Raw genomic sequence first — 21,933 nt, forward strand, 5'->3', positions numbered from 1 at the left:
TGGTGATGATTCTAAACTTCATAGGGTACAACAGATGAAGACAATCTGTGACAAACTGCATAAGGACACAGTGAGATTAAATAGCAGGCCCAAAAAAGGGCAAATTAAATTCAGTGAAGGTGGGATTTTTTTCCCTATTTCCATTTTCATGGATAAGATCTGTGAGTTGCACAGTTGCAGCTTCCTAAATGCAATTACTGGTAATGGGACAGTTCAAAAGAACTCAAGAGTGAGACCGGGTGCCATGTTCAGTGCTTAATAGCAGGTAGAAAGGAAGCTAAATGCCAGAAAATATTAGGAAAGCATGGAGAATAAAACAAAGAACTTCACTGCAATACTACATTCGCTAAAGTTCTTGTATCTGCCATTTTAAAACATTACAACTAAAAAAGGTTCAGAGATAGACAAGAAAGATGGTCAGGTCCAAAACATTCATATTAGTAGTAACTAAGTAAACCATGATTCTTCAGCCTGGAAAAAAAGACAACTCAGAAATATATGATAAATGCTCATGCATTTCTAACTGATATGGAAAGGGAAAGCAGGAATCTTCCAGTGGAAGGAGTAGGGGGCATCTATCGAAATTAATAGGAAGCAGTTTCTGAATAAACAAAAGGAAATGGTTCTTCAAACATGAAGATAAACGGCATAATTCCTTACCACAGGATATTGCAGATGCTTAAAGTTTACATGAATTCAAGGGGAAACTGAACATATTAATGGAAGAGAAGTCCACTGAAGGTAACTAAACTCACTGAAACTACATCTGGCTGAGATCTGAGCCTCAAATAATTCAACGCTGGAAGAGTACATGGAGATAAGTCCTTCCTTGGATTCTTTCTCCTAGGCATCAATTCCTGGCTATCATTAAAAGCAGGATAGTGAGCTAGATGGACCTTTAATTTGACCAAGCATAAAGGCCAACATGGATGCTTTAATTATAGCAGAGACTTCTTGTAAGATTAGCAATATCCTTTTATTTTTACCCTAGAATGCCTGTGTGCAAGTGCCTGTCTTTGGGACTGTATATCGTCTGTTGGTACTCAAAAAAAAAAAAAAATCCCTCAAGTATAAACACTTCCACAGCCATTCTTAATTGAGATTGCTGTCTTTAAACTATGTGTAAGTGTATATGACTTCAGGGAAAAAAATCTCTATATTATATGATTTAGATAGGTATAAAATATTTAAAACACTACCCACAAGGTCACAGCAGAAAAACTGTACAAGCGACAAAAAGAACAAAATTCACTCAGAGCTTACAAGGTGTGAACAGGTAACTAACTACTCACAAGATGAGAAAGAAAACGTCTAAATGCTTCAGATTATGATGTTATGTTGGATATTGCATTACGTATTAATGAATCTTGACTATGTTAAACAGGATCTAAGGACTTCAGAAAATCATGCTCTTTTGCTTTTTCATTACATAAAATATCTGTATTTGAAGGCTAGCAAGGGTAGGGAGGTATCTTTTCACCACAGTGGCACTAACTCCGAACTCATCACCGAGAGAATAAAACCTTTAGTTTATAGTACAAAATGCAATTCCTTCCATTCCTGGTACACATAGACTAACAGACCTGTATATACAGTGGTCATGACTGCAGGATTCAGAACTTTCTGGATTTACTATATTTTGATCTTTGGTTCAGATTGAAGCATTTCTAGCAAAATCTACAGCTGACAAGTAGCAATGCTGTACTAACATACAGAAAAGTTAATAATTGCTTCTTCTCTTAAATTTTATTTTTAATATATTTAATTATTTCATTCCTTAAGCAGATTTCAAGCTTGGTGCATAAACCATCTCATATAGACCTGTTTCATTGCTGAGATTTACAGACAGTACCAGTATGGAATTATTATAAAGTAGCATCTGGCTCCTTCAAGTAGCACCTTAGAAAGGAAACAAAATTCCATCATTCATTTACTTAAGCTTATTGAAGAAAAGCATATTGAATACTAGAGGAAAAATAAGTAACTACACATTAGGATACACTAGATGTTTATTACCATGTATGTTGTGAATGGAAGATAGACACAGGAGTGTTTTATTAGGTGTGATAGAACAAAATAGAACAAACCTGAACCTCCAGGAAATCCTCCTGACACTAAGATCTATTAGGAATTTTCTCCTAAAGGAAATAGAGGAAGCCCTATTTCCTGGGATAATTTAAATTGTACTGCACAAGATAGCAAATATATACAAAGAACATCCTGCGTTTAGGAAAAAAAAAAAGTGAAGCAGATGACAAATTTTTCTACATTTAGGCTGGACAAGCCCCAGACTATCTCTTCTTACATGTGCATACAAGCAAAAGCACAATCAAAATGGTCAAGAAGACAAAAGGGTGAAACTGTGGAAATAATGTATAGTTATCATTATAGACTTTCTCTTTCATTTTCTCTTTTCTCATTTTCTCATTTTTCTTTCTTTTTTTTAATTTATATCGTTTTGCTGAGAAGTATCAAAGACTTACAGTAAAACAATCATTTCATCAAAGACCACAGATCCGATGTGAATCTCACAGCACATGCACTGCCACAGAGGTCAGGCCCAGCAATTCTCTGCTGAGTGTGGAAGATGGGGTGAGGATTACACTTTGTAAAGAAAAGCAGGCAGCCAAGGCAAAGTGCAACTGAAGAGTCCACCTGCAGAGCAGAGTCACCATCCTACTCTACCACTCACCACATCTCCTTTGAGTCACCTGAGCTATCAAATTAGTACTGCAACTTACTACATCTAACAATATAGTTACTTGCTTCTCTGAAGTAGAAGAGAAACAGGGATTTTGTACTGGTACTTTGAACAAGTTAAATGGGAAAAGGAATGCAAGAATCCTAGTTCTGTCAAGTCAGTATTACCTGTGACCTACAACTGAGTTGTACTGGCTTGGCTGCAATGTGTTGGCAGTATTACAGAAAAAATAAAGCAGTTAATAATATGCAGGCTTTTCAATTAACAGTTAAAAAAAAAAGGCCCACTAAAGGTGCCAAATTATAATAAAACTTAGAGAGCTTCAGGCCCATCATGTGTTCCACAAAAGTGAAGCATCAGTATTTTAGCTCAGCTACTGAAGGAGTGGTGTCTGTGAAGGACACTGCAGAGAGCAAGAAGGCAGACAAGAAGACAGACCAATGGGTGACCAGGTAAAGAGTATTAGCTACAGTGTCAGAAAGAAGCAGGAGCAAAGAGTTAGGAGATAATTAGAGATAATGATATCGAGATAACTCAGCTGGTACCAGTATTTATTACGATGGCAATGCTAAGATTTCTACCAAATTTTAAGGTCTCAGACCTAAGTTACAGTTCATTTCTTAAATTTGTAAAAGCTCAAAACATCATATATATCGCCTCTCCTGAAGCACTCCCAAATCTTGCCTTCTGATTTACAATGCTACAGATTACAATACTGAATATGACCATTGGAGAGGCAAGGGTCAGCTGAGAGAAAAAATAAAACATGGATAATTTGGTGTTGAAATCTCTGCAATTCATTTTTAAAAATTTGGTTAGTGACAATGTGAATCTAAATAACTCATTCCCTACCCCCCGCAAAAGGCTACAATCAAGCAACTCAAAACCAACTTGTTTTTCAGTATTTTGTTTATTTTTTGGTGAATTTTGTTTTACTCAATTTAAACTGACAGAAAGGAAAAGTAGCACCAAGTTGTGTGTCATAGCTTTAAGCATATGTTTAAAAACCCCTGGGATTTCTAATTTTCTTTTTAGAGTGGGAGTCCCTATGTCATCAGTGTTCCCCTTGATTTTAAAGATTGCTATTTTTAGGGTTCTGTGCTTTTTGTTCCAACTTGGAGGCTTGCAAGGCATTCATTGTAGAACATACGCAACCTCAGTACACTGCAATTTCTATATGGCTCAGCTTCTTGCCAGTGCATTATATAGCAATTCTCAGCATGTAATCATTTGTGTTAGTCTATCCCATATTTCATTCCCTTTTTAACATTTTATATTTACAGGATTACCCAGAGATACCAAAACCAGGCTCAGAGAACACTGACTCTTAAACCTCTGTATCCCCATAATGCCTATAACCCTTCCAGAAAGAAAGGATTTTATTTTATGCAATGTTTCTATGCTTTCCATTACTGATTTCAGTGTCTCTCTCTTTCATACTCAAAATTATCTCAGGTCAAAGCCTTAATTCTTTCAGCAATTAAGTGTTTTAAGTCAGGACACTGCAGACACTCTCTGTAAGAAAGCAAGCTCTAAAAATGAAACAAGATTTACCTTGCAGGTGGAACTGTACTTAGCAGACATAGGGACAGAACTTCAGTTGACTGTTGCAGCTCAGGTGAGTGCAACTGTGACCACAGAAGCCAGAAGTTGCATGGCAATTTTTATACTAACTAATTTTAAGATTTTTTTTTGGCGGAGGGGGGTACATAAGAGATCTTCAGATTTCAATTTTATAGATCAATTTATTTCATAGTTGCTTTTACTGCAAAATACACTGTTTCCTAGAGTTTCAGCAAGCCTGAGCTAAAAACATCCCAAGCTGCAGAAGCTGTCATCATCAAAGCAACCAAGGAGAACATTACCACATGGGCAATCTGTGATTGCTTCTCTGAGGAACAAAGTGATAGTTGATAGCTCATCTGGATTAGAATGAAAGTATACGATAAAATCCCTCAGACTTGATCACTCGAAACAAGTAGTTTGTGACTGCATAAGCTCATTTTTAAAAATATGCATAGTGCTTAAGTTGGAAATGCATTTAAATTGAATCTTTTTAATTAACTTTTGAAGTTTGTCTAAAAAAAAAAAAAGAATGTCTAGATGATTAAGTGGTGACTAAGCTTCAACACTAGAAAAATGTTAATGCCAGTGGTTGAGTGTTTTTATATTTGTCTTCAAATAACGGAAACTAAGAGAGTGGCAGCAACATCTGGAACCATGTCCCTGTGTCCAAAGACAATTTATTTGTAAAACTTAAAGAAAGCAAGGCACAGCTGTGGAGTAATTATGAAAAATATCAACAAGTCCTTCAGAACTGATGAATAATGATGCCACTAAAGAAATAAGATCTGTCTGTGGAGTTGGAAACACTCAAGTTTAACAAGTGCTTTTTCAGTGACTGAATCTTTTTGTAATAAATTTTAGTTACAATAGATGCTGACTTTTCCTTCTGGTATTACTTCCTTCCTGGCAACTAGTTCACTATAAAAAAAGAGCCACAATTTCAATTCTATCTAAATTCTGTTAATCCATAACATAGGGATTTTCTTCTAAAAGACCAACCTTGGAAAGCTGACTGAAATTTCTGAAGAGGTATAGTTGAGTGAATATACTCTTTCCCAAAGCAGCCTAACTTACAAATATATTGCACTTTCTTAAATTCAGAAGCTGCCACCCACTCTCCATTCTCTTCAGATTAAATATTGCCGAATCTCAGGATATTTCTTTCTTCCTCTTTATGACATACAGGTTCAGCAGAAATGCCTTTCTCTGTCTTTTCCAGACAGTGAGCTGAAGCACAGAGAAACTATGGTGCAGAATCTAAAGAAACTCTGGTGACAAAAATACACATTCTCTGTTCAGGTGGCCTCATCCAAATCATCAAAAACACTACTGAAAAAGCAGTAACCAGGCAGTTACAGAGGTTAGCAGCTAGGGTTCAATGTAAACTGTCTTCATTGCTATTTTAATTCCTGTTAGGCAAGCCAAGTTAAGAACAGACTCTTTTCTTCTCCTCTTCCCACAGTACAGACTTTCCTTCGGTGACTTGTTCCTTGTCTGAAGTCACACAGGAACATTAGGTCATCTGCCAAGAGAAGACTGAAGCGTCCAGAGCTACCCAGGCCAGCATTCTGTCAATTGGGACAGCCTTTCCCAGGACCAGTTTAATTCCTGGGTAATGCATATGTTTTTGAACTATTTCTGGTCACTGGAGAGCATCTGTGATTGGAACAAACTGCTTCAGTCTCAGTTTACGATACCCACTGGAACAGGACAAGGAAGGGCTTCTTCTGGAATTTCCACTAGAAAAAAGTTTGTGCTAGTCTGGAGATGCAGATGCTCCTTAGGACAAGGGACCGGACTCCCACTCTCAGCACAAGGTGGATGGCACCTGTGTTCTTCAGGGCAAACTCTCCACTGGCTGCCAAGCTATTTCAGTAGGAGTCGCATGAGTACAGGAGACAAATTCACATCAGCTACTCTGTAGGTACACAGTAGTAGGTCAGCAAAAACTAACCTTCTTAAACTATTTGTCAGTTATGCTGGAGCAAATGACAAATTTTGCAATTGCAGTATATTTATGTTCTCAGCAGAAGAAATGTGTAAACTGTTGGTAATTAAAATCAACACATTTCAAAGTAAGTATTTATAAAAGTACATTTGTAGTTTATAGAAGCAATAATTGAGTACTATAAATACCTACCCATCATCTCATCATGCATCTTATATTGTATAAATAAACGTCTACTAGTTACTGTGGAAATAAGGTAATAGTATACAGTGCTGAGTTTGGTAGTTACATTAGACTTTATTGTTACATCTTTTATTAAAAAAAAGAGTTCTAAACAAGTACTGATGACACTGATTAACATGAATAAAAATAGTTCTTGAGTTTAAGTGTTTTTGAAATCTTTTAAAGCAAAAAATAGAAGTTTTATCTGCGAAAGAGTTAACAAAAGCCTCCAAGACTAAGCTCTGCTTGCTCTATTGAATCATTAAACTGGAAAAAAAAATTACCTTTTCACCTTCTTCACCTTTACTACCTGCAAGGCCATGATCACCCTGGAACACAAAACAACAAAATAAAAAATTCTAACATACACAATTGTCAAATAATTGCATTCTTTAGTTCTAGTGCACTGAATTTCTATTTTGGCATTAAAGCATAAGATATCACTTGAATATTGACTATTCAAATTATTTCTCATTATTCAAATGGTATGAAACCTCTGCAGGAAACTAAAATGGCTTTCCATCATTTTTGCTGCTTAACAGAAACAGATAACTATTTTTTCTTTCTGTCTAAGGGATCTTCTTGAATTTGAAAACTCTAAATTGATCATTTATGCTAAGCCCACTTACTATAGTCCTGCTATTCTGCCAGGTTTTATACATTTATTCCAATCAATTCCTTCATTTTAATTTATAAATGTGATTAACCAGCTGTAATGTTCTCACAAATCCACTCAATTGAGAAAAATGCTTATCTACTGAAATAAAAATCTTTCTTTCACTTTGAAAATAATTCAAATCTCATTAATCAAGTACTAAGAAAAATCTAGAAACTCTATTGTCACAGTTCAAACTCAGACAACTGAAATCAGCATTAGAGGAACTTTTACCAACAAGACCTGTTATGATCTTCCTGATTCAATATAGCTTGGAAAAAGACCTTAACAACATTCTTACTATGCCAGTGTTCATGTCAAATGGTCTGCAGCCTGGCAAAGTTACAACAAAATACACATCTATTTTACTAAAATATTTTAAAATCATTATTAATGTATCCCTCTGTATTCATGAGATATAAGATTGTATTCTAGTACCACTAAAATAGGTAACTACCTTAAAATAAATAAATAAATAAAAAAAATACACAACTATTTTCTTGCTATGCCAAACCATCTAAAAAGACAGAATTTGCTTATCTGTGCCCCTTGCCAGTCTTCAGGCTCACTGTCCCAGTATGATGCACAGAATTTTTACAGGTCTGAAGATGAAGAGTGTGGAAGATTTCCAAAGTAAAGTATATTATATTTTTTAATATTACTTTTAAAAAATTAGAATAAGCACAGCCTAAACATTCTTTCTTTCACCCTTCCCAGAGTTTCATTTCTTTATATAGAAGTCTAAGGTTTAAATGAGGTTAACTAAAACAGCAGGCTACAATTTGCAAACTTTATAGCAGTATTTTGCCAAATTGTTCAACTGGTACAGAATCATGGGAACACATCTGGGAATTAAGTCCATAGCCTTAGAGATGTGCAGATTTTTATATGAGCAAATAGTTCTGGACTTTTCAGCAACTGTCTGCAGTGGTTTCACATTCTGTATTTTGTTTGTCTTTTTGGCTGGGGTGAATGATGCAATCGATGGCTTAGTGGTCAATTTAGAGACATGCCCAAGAACTGGTATACAGAATTTAATCTTGTAAAATAACATTTCATATGTTCTCACTTAAAAATGAGTGGTTACTTCCTCAAAGAATTTCTGAATGAGTGCAACTTCTATTTCTCATTCTTCTTCGACAGCTGGACATAAAATACAGCTCCTATTTTTGACAAATTCCTAGAAGCAAGGCATTTTCTCCATTTAGCTTTCCTCTTTTTGAGATTGGAAATTTTGTCTATACTCAATTCCCAATTCCTTATATAAATTTCCCCAACAAAGTTGACTTGAGTGTGGCTGAAATGTACATCTATATTTTATAGAATCATTAGAAGGCTGTTCAGAAGCGGCCCTGGAGACCTCTAGTTCAACTTTTTGGTCAAAGAGGGAATACTGCCAACACCAGACCAGGTCAGCCTTTACTTTGTCAAGGTAAGTCTGGCAAACTTCTGAGGATGCCTCTTGGTTGAAAGTGATAAACAAATAATTCCTGCATTTGACATAGGGCTTTCAAAAGAAAAGGTATAGTCTAAAGAACAGCGAGGTCTTCCAAATGAAACCTGAAGGTCTTACTGAAAATCGTAGACTTTTCTCACACCCAGAACTACAAGCTGTATTCAGTCAGCTGAATACATTTCCCCTGCGTATGTGTAATTCAGTAATAGCTCAGAAAATACAAAATATTGTAATTGTTTCCTTATAAATTCTTTCTTAGCAAAGCTTGTTAGGCAATTTGCAGTAAGAGGCAGGCTATGTAACTGACAGCCATGAAGCATCCTCCATTTAGGGCACCATGAAATATGCCACTGCGAAGTACATTAATTTTGGTCACAATAAATCTAGAGTTACTGAACTAAGTTCTGTTGGAAGAATTCATCCATGATCATATGACTAAGTAGGAGCTTAGAAGACTTATTAAAGGAATCTGAAATCGAATGCTTTCTCCATTCCATTCATGGGTCTTAATTCCTTCACAGAAATTTCCCCTATTAACTCGCACACTATCCAATTCAGATTTATAGGCAAGCCTGAATTCAACAACAAAAGAAAGATTCTGAAGTTCACTTGGTTGTTTCCAAGCCAAGTAGAAGATAAATGTTTTCCAGACAAAAAAAGAACAAAGACAAAGAAAAAAAATCAAACATCTCTTAACTACAAAAAAATAAATAAAAGAATGATCACTCATAAAAAATGATACAGGTTATTAAATAAATACAAAGCACTCACGATACATAACAATAAAATACAGCTTAAAATAGCCTTTCAAAAAGGTATTTTTGTAACTCCATTCACGGCACAGTTTCCAACATCTTCCTTCCAGCTCCTCTCTGGTAAAAATAGACACTAGTATGGTAGGGAAAAATGCTAATTAATCATTGCAAGTAATCCTTATTCCTTCTATTTGTCCAAATCTACAATATGAATTCAGAAAAAATCCTTGTAGTCTAATAGTAACCAGATAATATTTTATCATCACTATTGTACTTGATCACTATAAAGTAGAAAATATTGCATTCCCTATTTTTTTTTGTATGGAGACAAGCTAGAGGCAGTCTGCCTTGCACTGTTTAGTCAGATTTTTCACAGATTTTTGCATCAACACACCAATGCAAAGAGAGTCTTACACTCCAATATTTATTTTTATAAGCTCTAAAATGTGCATGATATTGTGGTTGCTTTAACTCTTTCTGAAACATGCAGAGTGTGCATAATCAAAGTTCTCAAATGTATTTATCATTTAATGCTTCTGCAGTTTTTCATTGCACTGCATTACTGCAGTAGGCTGTAAGATTAGCAATTCAGTTTATACACACAGTTTAGGATACAAAAAACTGCTGCTTGGTATCTTAGAAAAAGATATATATATATCTTCATATATCTTAAAAACATATATATATTTATATACATAGTTATTTTAACGTACAAATATCTGAACTTCATTATGCACATTGGTTACTTATTCTGCTCAACAACATGGTGCCAAAAATGAAGCAGGTGTCATATTAATTAACTATTAAAAACAAATAGCAACTTTTAGCAATCATTCAGAATGTGCTTTGCTGTTTAGAACATTTTATAAATCAATCTGGTTTATAACATCAAGCATACTGGGACTGTGTCAGATTCTTTTCATGGCTGGGAAGGAGAAACCATTTCTGCAAAGTATTTCAAATAGGCATTTTAATGGATATGATTCTGTGAAAATAATATCAATAAATAGTCAGATGCTTCTCCATCCTCAATATGAAGAGCAAAGAGTTTTCCTTTTATTTTTTAGTCTACTGGGGGCACTGCCAGCAGCTTGATTCACAGGACAGAGTTTGTACTTCAGGGTTACTAGTAAGGAAACTCATTTGAATATAAGTAAAATCAGCATGGTCAAACACTATTTACTGTTTGGAAAATTTATGGATATGTGCCTTTCATTTACCCTGAGTGTGTCAGACCCTTGGAACAATCTAATGGCCCCAGCTTTTAAAATGAGGACAGCTATTTATAGCATTGCTGAAATGGAGTGGAATGTTCAACCACGTACTACCATAGGGCTCTATCAGCATCCCCTGCCCCGCCACATGGCCGGAGCAAGGCAAAAGTCACCAACAGGCTTAGAGCTTTTCTTTTCAGAAATTAAAATCCCACTCCAGTTATTCTCCATTGTACGGCATTTGCCTTGGCCTTTTCGAATGTTTCCTTGTTTCTTTAAACAGGTTCCTGTTAATGGTTAGGAACACCCAATAAAATATTAATTGCATAACAACATATGCAGGTGCTATTTTCTAAAATTTGACATGTGAGTCCCCTGAATTTGTCATGTTAGGAAGCTTACACTAAATATTATGACATTTACCCTTTTGTTCTCATTTCAGTTACTGCTGAACTACCAGTACTCAGCACTTGCCCAAAAGCCCAAATCAGTGCTACCCTTACAAGCAAATCATACATGTATAAGTACAAACACATAAGCTCCTCCCTAAAAATAATCTAATAGAGAAAGGGCTTGTGAAAGGTAAATCATTTGCTTCCTTTCCTCTGTCATGCTTCCACATCAGACTCAACACAGCAGGTAACCAAGTTTAAGCCAAGGAAGGTGAGGGCCAGACAGACCATTCTTGTATCCTAGTGATCTGGGCTTTTGTTTATTTATGTGTTTTACATAGCTGCTCAATGGAAGGGCAATTGAGAATAGCTCTACTAGAATGACACACTCCTTAGTTCAGGAAGCATCAATTTTTCTCATTCCTAATCCTTCTTGATATCCCAATCTGGGACAGGTCTGGCTTTCAGAGTCATTTGGCATGTGGAAGTTAATACAGTCCAAAGTAGGTGATATCTGAAAATTTAGGCTTCAGTGCTTTGCAGGAGAATTAATGAATCATCAGCAAAGGTAGCTCGGAGCTTGGGAGAACATGAACACGTCTCATTACACCAGACTAGCTTCTCTTTAGTTGTCATTGCTTCGTTTTTTTGCTATGAACATACCTCAGCAAGCATCAAAATTAAAGCATAAATTTAAAGAGATCACGAAAGTCATGCAGTTTGTTTCCACTTCTTCACAAATTATTTTTGCATGACATGAGAACGGGAGAAGTTAAGATGAATAGATGACTTATTTTAATGCATTTTAACTCAACTAAAAGGCCTCTATCTTGTGTTTCTTTTTCTTTAGAAAATTGAGAGTGAATTTACTGAAGCCTTTATGACAGCTGTCAGGAGAGGACTTAATACAACCAACAAAAGTGCTGATAGAAACAAAGTTTCTGCTGTAGTAGGCTATACTCTGCCTTGTCTAATACAAGCAGTATGCATTACCATTACAAGCCCTTAAAGAAGTGACAACTGCCTTCTCTACCATTCTTGATCAAAAACAAAATTTGCAATCCAGAGGACACAGCTCCATTCACCATTCTTAAATGCTACCAGTTTCAGAAAGAAAAGGACTGCAAGAAATTAAAAGGGACTAAACCAACAGAAGAGATAATGAAGTTTAAACTTATTATCAAGACATAACCAGGACGTTCAGTATTTTGGGACCGATTCTCTGTTGTGCCACAAGGTTGTGTGTGACCTATGGCATGTCTTTACTCCTCCTACATCTCTTCCTCCTCCAGTGCTTTTGAAAGGAAGCTCGTCAGTGTCCGTGCAGTTTTCAGAAGCTGTGATGCCCTACAAGCAAAAGGAAGTTGCACAAAGTCCCAAAGAGCAGTGGGCTGGAGCAACTTCTCCCTATTTTGCCTCACTACACTCTAGAGCCTGAAGGGCTTTTATCAGTTTCTCTACTTCTCAAGCTTCAGTGACCCAACAAACATCCTTTTTAATGGCCCACCATCCTGTTAACATTCCTGGGGGTAAGAAGCCCACCCTACTTTATTGCTGATAGAAGTATGTAAAGTTTAATGTATCTTTCATCTCATTATTTAAAAATGCAGTACAGGCATATGAATTGAACATGATCTTGGAAACAATGCAACTTGCCTGACCTACCACACCCTACAGAGAGCATAAAGAAAATGCAAATGAAAAACATGAAAATACTTCCAACAGCACATTGCGAATAAGCAAATAGGCCTCTCTCTGCAAAGGCTTCTGAAAGATTCCTAACCTCCTATGGATGAACAGTTTAGAAAATTAAGTCCAGCCAGCTGGATATTTCTGTCACTTGAAACAGCGTAGTTTCACAAGAAAAAAATTGGAAATCATCTTAGACTCATAGTGAATGGATACATTTTTGTAACTGCACTTTTTCCATTACAGTGGATCACTCAAAAGAATTGCCCAACTCATATAGCATATATTGATTTTTTGTTAACTCAGCCATAACATGGCCTTAAAACAAATCTAAGCCCTATTAAAATTTCAACAAAACTGTAAATTCATTGAATCAACCTTGCTGAAATAATATCTGAAATCCAGTAATGTTAAGTGTCAGTTAAAAAGCATCTTCCAATATCAATGATTTTTTGGGTTTGCCAAAAAAATGCTGAGGCTTTATTAAAATGAACTGTAAAAAAATAATAATATAATAATTGGAACCTAAGTTTAGGATAGAAAGGTAGACAGCACTGGTAAACTTCTTGGATTTTAGCAGCCATCCTTTACTGTAGAATTACTTTTTTTTTCCCATATTCATTCCCAAAACTTGAAGATTTAGTAGGCAGATTTTCATCTGATACAAATGTTATCTGATTCTAACAAAGATCTTGCTCAGAGACCACATTAACCACTATCATGTCTAATGTCTAACAATACAGATTTGAAGTGCAAGAAAGTAGTACCAAGGCTAACAATTTTAAAGTGACTCAATAATAAATAGACAGCATAAACAGCGATTTCCAATGTAGGAACTAGCCCAGATTAGCATTTGTTCTGATACCAGAAGCAGATGTTTATATAGTTGCAAACCTCTGCCAACTGCCGACAAGCAAAGCTGTCTGAGACACAGTTTCTGTGTCTTCACTGTTACCAGATGTTGTAAGGCTGTTTTAAGAAATATATCTTTTCACTTCAGAAACTGTGCCTTTTGACATTTGATATTTTAAGGGAGAGGATGATTTGGGGTAATACATAGACTGTGTATTTAGAATTCTAACACATACTTTTCCCATCTGCAAATCCTACTATCAAACAATAGGAACTGCTCACTAAAGATAAACAGGTATATCCCGTTAATGCCAGTTCTGAGCAGCTTTGTAGAAAAAACCATCATCATACACTGGTAGAGTTGTAACTTTTCTTTTCAACCTTTTTCCTTAACATTTTTGAGGGTATTCCACATTCTACCTCCAGGATGCCTGGCAGAAGGAAGCAAATCCACCACCCAAGGGAAACAAGTGCTTTGCATGAGGAGGTTTTGACTATTCTTTTGCTAAAAAATATTGTTTATTTAGGGAATCCACATTATTCTGACAGCTGTTTCTTTGGAGGCATTCTTTTCTCATTCTTGTGAAACTCAGCAAAAGTACTGCTAGCACACTATATTCTGGTATTTCTTCTGGCTATTTCACAGGAGCCATATAATTTTGTCATTGTATATTTTTCTTAGCAGTTCCTGCAATTTCCAACTCATGGATTGGATACCAGGAAGCAAAAATGTTCAGTATAATGCAAAAAAAAAAAAAAAAAAAAAAAAAGACAAACTCTGGTTAGAGTCACTGTTAATATTATGCATCCTACTGCCTAAGGCTCTGTGGGCCCACGTTAATCAAAGATGATTTATAAGGCTGTCTTAGTACTCTATTCCACTGCTGTTTTTGCCAGGAGTTGCTTGCTCTAAGGGCAGTGACTAACACATGCCACAAAGATCACCTTTTCTTCTACCCGCTGTTATTAAAAAAAAGTGTAATTAAATAAACAGACGCTTGTTGATACGCTCTCTTGTCCACTATGCACGGCGCCATTCTGGAGCATACGGAATAATCAGTAAGAAATAACATCATACAATATTTGTTCTAATCTCTTAAATAGCTTTTTCTTTCTCTTATCGTCTTGGGTCTATCAATACCAACACTTTATGCTCCTCTACAAAGGGAATTTCTTTTACTCTGGGCCTGTGTAACACTCTTTGCAACACAGACTCAAGACCGTCTCATGCTGATGGAACACATGAAAAAGACAGTATATAAGGGATATGTGGCAATGGTTTGTCAGTCACCTTCACTTGCCTGCTCTTCGATAGAATTTTCATTCTAACACATGGATTGCTAAATTAAAAGCATTTCTTCTGATATCCTTGTTAATAGCTATAAAGAATATGCTCTGCATCTTCCATTAGTAAAGGCAACAGGTTACAAACGTCAAACTGTCAAATAAAGTTAACTATGGAATAATTTCTGACACGTCATGTTTTAGACCAAGCCTCTCCTTCCAAAGTAAAACGGAATTACTTTCTTCTGTAAGGAGAAAAAAATGGAGCCACCATTCACAGCAGAAAAGAGCGAGCGGTGAAAGGAGTGTTTATTCTGGAGTAAAAGCATCTTGTGCCTAGCTCCTTGGTATCTGTGAAGGAAATCTGTTTTCTTCATGTTAAACACTAATCAAACACCTGTCAAGCAGCTGGGCTGCGTGTGTCAGGGCCGAGCCATCTGCAGAAACACACCCTGTGCCAGTTGCTTTACTTAGTGCGGCCTGGGAACAAGAATCCATTAGACAGAAAGTCAACAGTGGAATTAGCAGCCCTTTTTCTTTTTGTGCCCTTCCACTTACTTGTTGACTTCTTGTGTTTCTATTTTTGGGAGCCTCATGCCAGAGCTCCAGTGCTGACTGCTGATTAGGCAAGACTTGGCCCAGCTTCAGCCTGTCACGTTGCTCTAATCAATTCCGATTTAAAACATGAATCTTTGGTGTTGATAAATACTGGCTAGTGGTGAGAATTTTGAAAATATGTAAAAGAAATGTAAAAGAAACATTTTTTATGCCCAGCATTTTAGCATCTACAAATGAACAAAAGCAACTAACTTAGAACAGAACTTACAATTTAACTTTTAAGTTTCTTGGGGAAAAAAGTAAATTTATTGGCATTAAAAATCATGGCTGAGCTGAATTTATTTACACTAAATGTAGGACTAATGTATAGCCCAATCATCAGTTAAAAAAAGAAAAAGAAATAGAGATAAAGATGTATTATAGTTAATAGTTTACAACTTACATAGACCAATGATATTATCTAAAACATACATTCAATACACATTACGAATAATCTTCCTACTTATGAGACTCAAAACATTTTAAAAATTTCAAGTATAGGTTGTAATTGAAGGAGTTAATCAGAGAAAATACTGCTATATATAAATGAGCTACAGTAAACATAAATAATCCCTTTTCGAAATTATCCTATGAATAGATTAATAATTCATCAAGTCTGAAGTATTTGGTGTGGTTCAACATCTAATTCCTCAAAGGAAAAATAAACAAAACTAGGCAAAATATCTCAGACAAGTTGTACAATGCACACTGAGAAAGTTCCTTCCTTCCTGATAAATCTACCTCCTGCAACACACTGTGCCAACATTCATAAGTTTTGCAGTATTTGGTTTTTTCTTAATTTTAAAATTCTCAGTTCTGTAGCAACTGAAGGGAAAATGAAAAAAAACCCTCAACAACATGTGTCCCAGAACGCTCACAAAAGAGAACCCAATCAATATACTACTACTACTACTACTAAAATCCTCTAATCCCCATCCTCCCCCCGGAGTGTGCAAGGTCCTGACTCAGGCTTTTCAAGCAAAGCTAGCAATACCAGAGCCAGGCAGACTCAGAGTTCGAGTATTCATTATTAAGGAACAAAGAGCCGTATTTAACAACTGCATTATTTTTCACTTCCGTGTTACATAACGAACGAACAAAAGCCTTTTTTACATGGCATCAGGCCACAGTCAGTTTTGCTCCCAGCAGTCCAGACCCCTCTAAAATGGCCAGTGACCTCTGGTTTCTTTGGGCACACCTCGTACAACAGCAGCAGTCACTGCACGCAGAGACCATGGTACCAGCCACGTTTTTCTGGTTCTTGTAATTTCAATTTTAATTTAATCAAATCAATTTTATTTAAATTCAGATTTGGATATTTCAAATATCAGAGTCTCCTTACAACATTTCACTGCAGCGACACTGACCTGAAGATGACAGTTTGATGCCAAGCAGTATAAGCGTCGGTGTCTGCCTTCCAAAAGGCATTTGCACTTTTGCCCTTCTGAGACTTGGTAATCTGATTTTGCAGGGAACTACAAGGGGACAGAACACAAAGCTACAAGTTTCCTCAAACGGATTATCTGACAGACTAAAGCAAAAGATAGAAAAGTAATGATTCTTTAATCAGAAAGGAAATCTCTGCTCTCCAGCAACTCACAACTTAACGCAGTCACTAGCATCATTTTCTCCAGAATGGAAATAACACTTGAGCGGTATCGCTGTGTCAAGTGTGATTTGATTCTGTGTAGCTTTTTATCAAGAACCAGACAGCACTGCTGTAGTTTAACTTTAGGAGTTGAAAAACCAGCGAGCTCAACAGTTCCTGGAGTTGTGAACTCCAAATATCACCTAATATGGCAAAAATAAAGTCAGCACAGCAGACAGCTCTCTGGAATCAAATTTATGATCAAAGGCTATTCAAAACACATCCAGTAATGTTAAAGAAAGAGTGCGCAAGCAAGCGAGGACTATATATGCTGAAGCAATGAAACAAGTTTTGGAAAATATAATGGTCTTAAAGTATGTTCTCCCAGTAGGATTTCTAAAGAGCATATTTATGCACCAAATAGCTACAGAAAGCTAATCTTTTCACATGTCTCCACATCTTAAAATGCGATGTGTAATCATAAGTACATACATAGATGCTACTGAAGTACAACAAAAAATAGATGATCAAAAAAAAAAAAAAAAAAAAACCCAGAAAACAAAATCCTAATACTTGTAACAAGCTTGTTGCTGTAGTGGGTAACATCCACCACCCAATTTCCAATGGCCAGTTCTCAAACAGAAGCAGTAAAAACACTCACCGCTGTCTATCCTTTTGAGGCTGATCTGTTTATTTGTTAACCCATCAAATATCATTTAAAAGGAATATGCACCTTACTTCCTATTGAAATGCTGTTTCAGCTTCATGCTGAACATTAGGGCTCATGAGTAAGTTCCTCCTTTATGTCACTACTTCGTCCTGTATTAGCTATTATACTTTTTTTTTTCTCTGCTGGAGATCCCAGGGTAAAGCGAGAGGGAGATTTGTTTTGAAAGCTGCATAATTTATCTTCACGCCTGATCTAAAAACACTGAAATATAACTGATTAACAGGAGTTCAGAAATTAAGCTGGATGGCACTGAATCAACAACAGACTGAGAGAGATCGCTTTAAGCAGTACCTATCCGGCCCTCCATGTGCATTTTTGAAGCTTTCTCAGAGATGCTGATGAATTACTTCAGAAATATCCTGACCTCTGTCAAGGATTTGTACAGCATATGAAATGTGGAAGATGCTGAGTCCAAAGATCTTTCAAGACAGCTGCAAGGAAAAGGACACATTACTGGAAGCTCAAAGCTGATGTCCTTTCAGATTTGTATATTTGTAGGAGTGACTGATGCTCCAGGAACATATGCCATAGTGGTGTAACAGGCTATATATCCACGGTGCTTTGGCAAAGTCAAAATATGACTTGGAAAATTGTAGATAGGGTTTCCAACAGTCTAGCTGGAGGAAAAAGGAAAGCAGGTTACAAGAGTCTTTAAGATGACATGGTTTGATTTGGATGTGCATTTAACAGAATGGTTTCTGGCTGTGGATTTCATGAAGTAGCTGGCCTTGAAGATGTGATCCTGAAATAACTCAATATGGAGAATATTATAAAGGGTCTCTCTGAAAGTAATTTAAACTCACATACTATATTACCCTTTGTTTTTTAAAAAAAATTTAAAATTATCTCTGTATTATAAGCATCTTAGAAATACCCAGTGCTCTGGTTTATAAGTCCAAGCATTTTTTATTTTGAGCTTCTGAATTCTGTAACAGTCATTGTTTTCTTAAAACATGTTATAAACACAGCAGTTTCTCAGGTACCACTAACAGAAAGGAAGAAGGAGCTCACTAGGCTATTGCAATGCAAAACAGGCTATTCAGGAAGTGCTAACATGCTGCTCCAGCATAGCATACATATCACAGATGACAACCATATCATATTTTGGGACTCTTTTACTAATCATTTCCTTAGCTGTACCAAATATAAGGAGAACCCTACTACAAAAGGATAACTAGATTTAACAAGAATGAAATAATCAGCGTTAAGTCTAAGAGGCACGTAAAACTGTGAAGATAGCACATTGTTCATGAACTTCAGAAAATTAAAATTACAAAAAAAAATCCCACTTACACATTTAAAAGAAAAGCAACCCCACAAATAACATCAAACATTTCAGCCTTGGCTCCGGGCCTAAGAAATGCTTAGTATCTGTATACTTTGTTGGATTACAGGCAGAAATACACACAGTAAATATAAGCAGAATGATCTTTTTACAGATACCTGTTGCACCATCTCATGCAAACAGAATCTCATTTTAATGACAGTAAAACAACAGTCTATTTACAACAGTAAAGATAGACCATGTTGTCACAAGTATTTTCCAAGGTGTAGTTTAGGAAGTGTATCTGCATTACTGGTATCATTAAGAATGCTATACCATGAACCAAATAAAAGTTCGAATAAGGGTAAATGCATGTTCTAATTTTGAGAATCATCTGAATGTTCTGAGTTACATTTTTTTACTATTTTGACTTTATTTTTTTCAGAATTTAGTGATTAATTAAGAAAGAAGACAAATATTTTCTCCAAAGAAAAAGATAACACTGGAATGGCTAATGGAGCCAGTTACTTACTTTCATCAACTTGAACGCTTTGAGATATGAGCATTTTCACAGGTTTACAGATTTTTTGGCTTGCAGGACCCAAATCACAGGTATGGTCCCTACCAGGCTGAGTGCCTTGCATTGCAGTAAATGTCAAAGTGGCCACCTCTTTCAGAGCTAGGAATGCTCCCTGCTAAACTTTCCAGGCAGAGACTGTCTACACTCTAAAAGACAATATGCCCCAACAGATGCAAGGTTCATCCTTGCCTGCTCAGAGGCAGTTTACTAAATCTTGCACACAATATTTTATCTTAGAAAAATGATCTGATTGACCACAATATTCAGGCTCTTTCCCACTTCATGATTTGACAATTACAGAGAAGAAGTCCTCAGAAAGCTAAGCCACAAATCAGTCCTGTTTGTAAGAAGGGGATTATGACAAGGTAAGTCAAGAAGTCTACAAAGGAAGTGAATTTCCTCCCAAGGGAGAGCTGTTATCCTCTTGTTTTTCTGGAACTGTAAACTAACACCACAAAACTCTCTCCTCTGACACTTAACAGAACTCCATCTGTTTTCATATGCAAGATCCCCTATTTCAAATATATCTCATAAGAGATGTCCTGAAAAAGGGCAGGGAAGAAGGGACTAGGTAGTTAAGATATCAAACAGTCATATTATAATGGTGTCCATGATCCAGTGTCTTGTGAAAATATGTGACTTTGGAGCTAGAAGTAGTGCTCCAAAGGGATGGCATTTGATCCTTGAACCTGTAGATCAGCTATCAGTACTATCAGTCTGACTGCTTTTGTCCTGAAGGCAGATGACTGGCACCTTGTGGGGGGCCTTCAGTCAGAGGAACTGTTATTTTTTAATTTGTCCGCTATTAACAAGAGTTGTAGAAGCAGCAGCTGCAGGACTACAGAACCACTGCTTGATGAACAGCATTCAGTAATGTCATCTGTGCTTTGGGGTGTCAAGTCTATTCAAAGCATCACCCTATAGTCTTTCAAAACTTAAACTCTGGTCTCCATCCTAGCCCACAGCAGGTCAAATGTCTCAAATGGCAGAACACCTGTAAGTTTACACTACATTTAAACCTGCAACCATTATTCTTGCATAACTTCTGTACAACTACTGCAGCAACAGGAAAATGTGTTGTTTGTATCATGGCAATTGTTGTCAGCTATAACATAGCTTGCAGATCAAACATCACATTTGAGTATAGACTGAAGATACCTGAGGCACACAATCTATTTTCACTCTTTAAATCCCTAAAAGTCATGTCTATATATGATGGAAGTCTTACTAACTTGCCCAGGAGGTCTGCAGACTTCTCACTGTCCACATGGATTTTGAAAAGGAGATTGCCACAGAGCATTTTACTGCGAGGCAAGATTTTTTCAAGTAATTGGGATATATTAGATAGGATTATTCCAACTTTAGTCTTCTACTACAAGGATGTATATATGTGAGCTAATCGGTTCTATGAAGCAGGCCTTTTAATAGTCAGGTTTATGTCATCCTAAGATAAACTTCTAAAATAGGTTACACGAATTAAGCAACATGAGTAAGATCTGCTATGTATTTATTCTCTCAATATTTCCACAAGAAAAGAACTATGGCAACAGAGCAATACGGCGGTAGTTTGGGGAGCTTCAGATAGAGTCCCTTTGCTCGCGGAGGAGCAATCAGTGTAAATGCATTCAACTGCATTTACATACACATTAAATGTATCATGTCTTCTTCCTGACTACTAGTAATCAATGATCCAGGAGCACATGTGTACGAAGCAAAAAAAAGTACAGGTCACAAGAACGTAAGAAGAGCCAAACTAGTCAAACAAGAATCACATCTCTGTTAACAGAAAATGCCTCCTGAAGTGTGTAGAAAGAGGATAAGCAACCAGTGGCAATTCCCGAGACTGTTCTCCCAGCACTCCACAATCTGCCTCTTAACTTCCTGAAACATAGGACATGCCTTTGTCTGCAAAACCTCAGAGGATTTTTCTTCCATTACTTTGAATCAATGCACATTTTTAGCATCCAGAAGATCCCAGGAAAAAAAAAAATGAAAATTACAGACGCATCCAAAATCACCCAGCTCTTGAATTATACACATCAGCTCAGGGACAGAGCATGTTTCAGTACCCACAACCTCATGAAAACAAAGCAATTTATCTCCAGATGGGTGCTAATAATTACACAATACTGCTCAAGTCAGCAGTGGCGGAGTGTCTGCATCTCAGCTTACTCATGTGGCTATGCATGCACAAAGTATTTAGACCCTACTTTTTTGTTTGCTGCTTTTTAGAACAGCTTTTGTTCTTGACAGTTCCACCTTTCACGTAGTTCATTTTTACTTTGCCACAATGATTTGGCAATCATATAGCCTGGATTTAAAAAAGAGTTATAATGTGCAAGAAAAGTGCAGTGCTTTGGTATTAAATATGCCCAGACTGTTGAGCCTTATGTAAACTAACAGTGGCTTTGGGATTTGGGCTGACAGTGAATCTGCAAAG

The 21,933-nt window shown here is 36.5% G+C and overlaps 1 protein-coding gene across 1 annotated transcript in view; it reads right to left on the minus strand.

The window, feature by feature from the left end:
- The window catches only part of COL19A1 (collagen type XIX alpha 1 chain), a 179,007-nt gene that overhangs the window by 110,845 nt on the left and 46,229 nt on the right, over positions 1-21,933 (minus strand). The window contains exon 10 of the mRNA XM_088539915.1: positions 6,722-6,766. Within this exon, the coding sequence (XP_088396041.1) occupies positions 6,722-6,766 (45 nt within the window). The remainder of the gene's footprint in view (positions 1-6,721; positions 6,767-21,933) is intronic.

Source organism: Tinamus guttatus, unplaced genomic scaffold (genome assembly GCF_059628265.1).
Source record: "Tinamus guttatus ecotype Peru unplaced genomic scaffold, ASM5962826v1 Tinamus_guttatus_pri_ptg000051l, whole genome shotgun sequence".
In the NCBI taxonomy this organism is placed as follows: Eukaryota; Metazoa; Chordata; class Aves; order Tinamiformes; family Tinamidae; genus Tinamus; species Tinamus guttatus.